General features: G+C 34.9%; 1 protein-coding gene across 1 annotated transcript; it reads left to right on the top strand.

Annotated features, from left to right (window-relative positions):
* Positions 1-5,164: 5,164 nt before the first annotated feature.
* On the top strand, positions 5,165-7,395 carry LOC113782399 (glucan endo-1,3-beta-glucosidase 11-like). Its single transcript, XM_027328292.1, has 3 exons — positions 5,165-5,204; positions 5,303-6,369; positions 6,960-7,395. The coding sequence occupies exons 1-3, from the start codon at positions 5,165-5,167 to the stop codon at positions 7,044-7,046; spliced, it is 1,194 nt and encodes a 397-aa protein (XP_027184093.1). The 3' UTR covers positions 7,047-7,395.
* The last annotated feature ends 315 nt before the right edge of the window (positions 7,396-7,710 follow it).

The raw sequence follows: 7,710 nt of genomic DNA, 5'->3' as shown, positions 1-7,710 counted from the left end.
ATTTAGTTTTATAACTAAAATAACTAAGGTTTTGGTAAAAAACTACATTTTATGTTAAAGTGGCTAAACATTGCATTTTATGGATTTTTATGGTAAAAACTTCATATTTTGTAGGTTTAATGATTCAATCATCAAATGAAGTGCATTGAGAAGATATTTGGATGATTGAAGATGGATTAAAGTGAGGAAAATAAAATATGAAGTGTAAAAGGAAGAAATGCAATTTGAGGACAAAAATCAAGAAAAGTCAGCTTTGACAACTCAGACATATTTTCGTATTTTGACTATATCAGGAGCTACAATGATCGGATCAAGGTGATCTTGGTACCATTTTGAAGCTAAGAGATATATCTACATTTGGTATGAAGACATCAAAGTCCAATTCATCCGTTTTCATAGTCCAAAAGTTGAAATACCGAAATTCAACTCAGCTGTCCAAAGTGGAAAACAGAGTTCCGACCAGTGTTTAGTATTTTGATCATATCTCAGTCTACAAAGCTCCGATTTGGATGATTCTTGAAGCATTGGAAAGCTAACTCAAAGATCTACAACTTTGGTGTTTTGCACAAAAGCCAGTTCGGCCTGAATCATGGAGAAAATCGCAGTTGAAGTAAGGACAAAGTGAAAACGCGAGTGCACAAAACGCGAGTTGTAGACGCGTTTTGTAAAGGCGCGTTTTCTGGCCGAAATTCTGCAATTTGCTCAGTCAATTCTCTTGTGTTCATACCACTTTCCAGCTATAAGTTGCAAGAGAATTCGGTGCACATGCTTCAGAAGACAAAAGGGCAGACAAGGTGGCTTATTTTCAAGTCAAAAACATTTGTTATTGACTATCCTAACAAAGTTGAGATTTGGGAATCAAAATGTGGAATTTGACTTGGAAAAATGGAGCTCTTAAGCAGTTTATATGCAGAGACATTTTGGGTGGTCTGAAAAAGGGGAAATATACGGGAGAAGCTTGGAAGTGCAGAAATGTAGTTTTTCCATTCTCTTAGTATTAGATTAGTGTAGTATAGTTTAGCTAGTTAGTTCATCCACTCTTGTATATTATCTAGATTAGGATGAAAATGGAGGATGAAGAAGGCAAGGAAGAAAGCTCATGTGACAAGGGTTGTATTCCTTCCAAACTCTTTATCTTTTGTATTTGATTCCAAGTTTAGTTAATATACAAGTTCTGGAATTTATGTTATTTATGTGTCTCTAAAGTTTATACCTTGGGTTTGGTTGAACTTCCTATAATTGTTAGTGCTTATTATTTGGCTATTTGACTGCTATGATTTGAGCAAGTTATTTAGCATTTTAGCTCTTCAAATCATGATTAATCTGGTACCATTAATTGTGATTATCTAAGGTGTTGTTTCTACAATGAAAATTGAGATTTAACATTAGTTCAAGAAGTGCTAAACATAGGGAGTACACTCACGAAAGTAGAGGTGCACCTATGTGGTTTTTAGTGATTCATTTCATGTAATTTCACTGAAGAAATGAACTTGTAGCTAATTTCATAACCATGAGAATAGGTATGGATTAGTTATAAGTATAATTGATTCACTACGAAAGTAGGATTCAAATGCATAAGGAAATTACACCATAATTAGCCTAGATGTAGTACTCAATGATCTAAATATAACACTTGCATGAGTAGCTAGGGATACCACAACCCAAGGAGCTTTCATTTGTTATTTTGTATAATTTCAGTAGGTTAAATTTATTATGATTCATTGATAGTCTAAATAATAGAGAAGCTTTAGTAATACCGGTAATTGTTCACTCTTCCCTGTGGGATCGACCCGATATATACCCTAAACTACTAGTTGATCTGTATACTTGCAGTGAACGGGTGTAATTCGGTATTTTTTAGCTTGCACGTATGTAAAATACCCGTCAACACTACAGCTTGCTTATTTAGTTTTCACTCTGTATTCCTTAATCCTAATCGCTTACTCTGCTTTTTTTTCTCTATTGGATTAGTTGATACATTTTCTTTCAATTTTATCCATAATTAACTAAATGAATGGTTTCGTTGTAAGAGATCAAGAACGGGTTTGACTTTTTTTTCTTAATTAGCCCAATAATCATGATTCATGATCCTCTACTCTTACCGTTTCTCTTTGGCATGTACTATTTAATATTTTTTTGTCATTTTTTCCTGATCATAAACTTTTGCTTAATCTTTTGTTCACTGCTTCCTCCTTCATCATCTGGCTTTCTTTTTCCCCCAAAAAAGAGGTAAGTTGAAGTTTGTATGTGATGCTTAAAAAAAGAAGTTTGTATGTGATGCTTTGAATCATTTTCCCCCTAAATCTAACAAAATATGTTTTTTTAAATTTTATTTATTCTGAAATTACTTTTTGGCCTTTTTTTTTTTGCAAAAAATTCCCTAAGGCTAACAAGAGGATGGGTGGCATTTACATGAAGAATCTTCAAGTTGACAATGAAAGAATTGTAACTATTTTTCCTGCCATAAAATAATAAATGCCATTTTACATATTCATTCCAATTTTAATTTTTAATTTATTAAAATTGTTATTTTATAATAGGATGATAATGCTAGAGTGGGGCCAGCAATTTTGGATGTAAAGAAAATATTTCGTATCTCTTTATTTTGAATTACTAGCCTATATTCATGATAGGTAGTTTATTTTCATGGTTTTTAATTTTAGCAAATGATAGCTTGAGAATAAAGGAAGTGTAAAATTAGATTTTATAACTTTTGCTTAAAATGGTTCTATATGACTTTGTACTCTTATCCTTTTTTTATTGTCCTTAATGATAGATAATGTAATTAAAGTTTGAGATGATTGCTAGGCGTGGAACTAGACATATGATTACTATTTGGTTGAAGGAGTTGCTAATATTTTGTCGATTTTACTAGCAGAAGTGATTGCAGTTGTCAAAGGATTGTAGTTGGTGGTGGTTGTTAGCATTGAGGCTTTCAGCTTAGAGTGTTACTTGACAAAATATTATTAGAAAATTCAATTTTGATTAAGAAGACATTTTTGCAATCAAACAAATTGCTGGTTTCAAATTTGTATATGTAGATTTGGAAACATGGTAGTTCATATTTTTATCTAAAATCGCTATTTGTAATCTAGAGTTGTTTAGTGAGATAATGTTCTCACTTGTTTGTAATGCTATTACGTAGGATTTAATGGATGGATTAACTCGCTTTTTCTCTCAAAAAGAAAGAAAAATGTGCAAGTTTGTATGTTTTATTGATGCTGAAAATTGTGACAGGTCTTGATGGCTTTCTAAACTTTTTCTAATTATTAAAGTGTTAGAAACATTCTGACTATTTTTGTTTAATTACAACTAAAACTATGCTGCTATTAAACTGACAATGCATCCATAATGGATTTACTTTCTCTTCTTTTTTGGTATCGTTACGTACATATAATATTTGTTAAAAAAATTTTGTCCAAATGACAATAGTATGAGGGTTAATCTCATAGATAGAATTTTTCTTCATAGCAAAGTTTAATTGTTTTGATACTCAATTTTTCTCCCATATTTCTATTCATTATGTACCAAAAAGATTCGTTATTATGTATTCAACTAAAATTTTAGGGAACCCTAGTTGTGCCTTGCACAACCGAGCTACCTCTAATTCTCTGAATATAAAATACTCAAAGGACAGACAAAAAGTTCCTAATCAATTGGAACTAAATTTTGAAGCTCTGTCATCTGTGTTGCTCCTATTTAGTTTTTGGGGATAAACATGTTATAGAATTTATCCGGGTTTAATATTAGGGATAATTGTAAAAACCTCCCTTGAGGCTTTTGACACTAACACTCAGCTCCCTTATGGTTTCTAAAATAGCACTGACCTCCCCTAGGAGGAAATTGGACCTGTTGCTGACAATAAATTGTATGAATTTACTTTTACACCCTAACAAGTTGCAGAAACTTAATAAACAAATTTTCACTTACTAAAGACAACTTAATCTTATTAGTGTGCACTTCTAATTACTTGTATCTAGGCTTATCTCATACTCAGTAACTTTTAGTGATGCTTAAGTATGCTGTTAATTAGCTGATTGCTCAATGATATTTTTTTATATATATGATTGATGCTGACAACATAAGCAATTGTGTTACCCCCACAAATAGCTATTGCATTGCTAATAGAGAGTTTTAAGAGTCAAGTGCATTCCTTATCAGCTTTGCAGCAAGAACTTGGATATATAGCTGTTAAACTAACCGTTAGTATCCATTGCTGCTTCATATATTGTTGATAAACTTTATTCATTTGCACTTATACCCCTTGAATTTTACTAATTCTTAATAGTTTTTCATATTTTCTCATTCCTACATTAATACAACTTGGCAAGCAGCATAAAGGGCAAATCTGGTACAAATTTCTCATCTCACTTCTTAAAACAATTTTTTAATGGTAACTTTTCTAGCATGAACTGAATCTGTAACAAAATCCTTAAGTTCAAGGTGGTCAGTACTATTTTCTAAACCACAAGAAAGGTAAGTGCTAGTGTCAGAAACCTTAGGGGAGGTTTATGCAATTTTCCCTTAATATTACCATCCAAAAGACAACAGTCGGGCTGGGCCCCAAATTACTTTAAAAGGCAGGAGGACAAATTGCTGAATCCAAATCCTTTCCAACAGTGTGAAAGGAGGATTGGACATGACATTTAAAAGATTAGACTACCAACTTTCATAAAATGATTGTTGAACATTTCCGCCGGCATATCCTCTTTTCTTTTGTGTGAAGAAAGAGTTTGGATACTTCAGGGGTATAGTTGTCATCTGGATTAAACTTTGGAATCCATCAAGGGAAAGGACAATGGGAGACCAAGTCGTTCGAAATGAACTGGATTAACTCAAAGGTTAAAGAGACAACAAAAGACAGCATCATCAAGGCAAGGCAACCTGTAACTTCTTGCCTAATAAAACTAAAATCCAAACAAGCAAAGGAAAGAATTCACATGATAAGGCCCTTTATGCTCTTATATAATTCTCTATTTCCCTATCATCCTCTCTTCCCCCTCCACTATTTTGGAACCAAGAAAAAACGTTTTCTCTCAGTTCGTAACTTACCCCACCTCACCTCACCCCACCTCCTCTTCAGAGAGGAAGAAAAGAGCCGCCTCCTCCGCTCTCATTCTCATTTCAAAATTCTCTTTTCATGAACACACTTTTTGGAGTTGCCATGGTACATATTCTTGTCGGATTCTTTGTCTTCATAACAGGTAATTATTCCTCATGTTGCTTTATGTTATTATGTAACTGGAAGAATAACTCGTGCATTGTTCTTTTGTGCCATTCATTAAACGTTTTTGGTAACCAGGACTTGGATTATTGAGAGGAGGAGAGTCTCTAGGGATCAATTATGGGCAAGTAGCCAACAATTTGCCACCGCCAGATAAAGTGCTTGATCTATTGCAGGCCCTGAAGTTAACAAAAGCAAGAATTTACGACTCGAATCCGGAGGTGCTGTCGGCATTTGCAAACTCTAACATTGAGCTAATCGTGACAGTTGAAAATGAGATGCTAGCAAGTTTAACGGATCCTCAGCAAGCCCTTCAATGGGTTAGCACTCGTATAAGGCCATATTTCCCGGCTACGAGAATCACAGGCATTGCAGTTGGAAACGAAGTATTTACAGGAGAGGACAACACGTTGGTGGCTAGTTTAGTACCTGCCATGGTCAGCATTCATGCGGCTCTGGTGCGTTTAGGACTAGATCAATACGTCCAAGTTTCAACACCTAATTCTCTAGCAGTTCTAGCACAATCATATCCGCCTTCAGCAGGGTGTTTTAGTAGTGAGCTCAATGGAATCATGCCGCAACTTTTGCAGTTTTTGCAGAGTACAAACGCACCTTTTTGGATCAATGCTTACCCATATTTCGCTTACAAGGACGATCCAAACAGAATTCCTCTAGACTATGTGCTATTTAACCCTAATTCGGGGATGATAGATCCTTACACGAAGCTGCACTATGACAACATGTTGTATGCTCAAGTTGATGCTGTTATATTTGCCATTGCGAGGTTGGGGTTTTCGGGGTTAGAAGTTAGGGTGTCCGAAACGGGGTGGCCATCCAAGGGTGACACTGATGAAATCGGTGCAACTTTGGAAAATGCAGCCAGTTACAATAGAAATTTAATGAGAAGGCAGTTTGAAAATGAAGGGACTCCCTTGAGGCCTAACATGAGACTAGAAATCTATGTGTTTGCTTTGTTCAATGAGGACATGAAGCCTGGACCTACTTCAGAAAGAAATTACGGCCTCTTTCAACCTGATGGAACTATGGCATACAATGTTGGTCTCCTTGCCCTATCAAGTGCGTCGTCCGCCTCCTCCACAGCATCCTCCTCGGCATCTGTTTCTCTGACTTCCTCTGCTCCAAAGGTATGTCTAAAAGTTCCTTTTTCTTTCTTTTCTGGAGTTTTTTTTCCCTACCTTGGTAGAAATTATGAGGTACCGTACACAACTGTAAAGTGCCTTAGGCGGAAAATTGTTAACAAATTAAACCAAGCTTAGTAATTTCTATTTAGTTATTTAGTAGTTTTATTAGAGTTTTATTGAGATCAAATTATAATACTTTTTTAATCTAGGAATTGATATTTTATTAGGTAGTTAGTTATGTGGCAGTTTCTTATTTCGAGTTATCTTGGGTTAAAATTAGCTAAGAGGGGGTTAGTAGAGAGTCGATAGAGACTACTTTTAAATATTATCTTTGTTAGACTTTCCTGTGTTTGAGATATGAATAATATTACTGTGAATTGTGTTGATAATTTCTTCTCTCCAAAGAAAAAAAATATATTTTGTAGTTCTACATAAATTGTATAATACCATATGCTAATGTCCTTCTTTGTATCTTGCATCAATTCTGAATAATGTAGATAAGGGACAATTCACGTGTGCAAATATTAAGATGATATACTTCTTTTAACAAATTTTTTTGTTGGCTTTGTATTTGTGGGTCTCGTTCTAAACAGGTAAAACTAGTGGGTTATCAAAGTTTTTTGTACTCGACAGTCTTGTATTTGCTGGCCCTCCAAATTCTGCTGAGACGGCAATCTTAAGGGGATGGGAAAACAAAGAGATGTAAATATCACCTTTATGAGGTGAGCATGTGCTTTCAGCAATTTGTGACTTGATCAAATGGAGAAAAGAATTCCTTGGAGCCATCAGGGACCAAAAAATTCATGTGCGTATAACGCAAAAAGCCGAAGGTCATCCTATCTTTAATTTTTCAGCCAACAAAGACTTTCAAACATGACGAAGCATGCGTCAGATGTGCGTCGCCACAAACATAAAGGGGGGCCATTTTGCAATCATGCAAATCAGCTGTAATAGATCCACAAGCCATTTAACACATGGACATGATCTCAGAAAAACAATGGAAGCCCATTTTCTGGATCGTAATCCAGGTGAAAGGCTAATTAATTTGCTCCAGTTGCATAAGCAGTTGATTTATTGAAGCATTCTACTACTATATTTCTTTACTTGATTTGTGATAATAGGATATAATTGCATATATGTGCATCTTTCTGGTGCTTTTAAGTAAATATTCTTTGAATATTGGGGACAATCCTTGTGAGGTTTCTTTCAGCCTCTTGTTGGGAATAAAGGGCTCTACTTTTGGACGTGGATTCCATAACTGCTGCTGCGTAGAAATATAATCGTCAGCCCCTGCTTTTATCCTCATGTGGTTCTTTCCTCGTGCAGAAAGTTTCGTAGTTATGG

This window comes from Coffea eugenioides, chromosome 9 (genome assembly GCF_003713205.1).
Source record: "Coffea eugenioides isolate CCC68of chromosome 9, Ceug_1.0, whole genome shotgun sequence".
Taxonomy (NCBI): domain Eukaryota; kingdom Viridiplantae; phylum Streptophyta; class Magnoliopsida; order Gentianales; family Rubiaceae; genus Coffea; species Coffea eugenioides.
The sequence above is the reverse complement of the archived record's forward strand: the minus strand, read 5'-3'. Positions and strand labels throughout refer to the sequence as shown.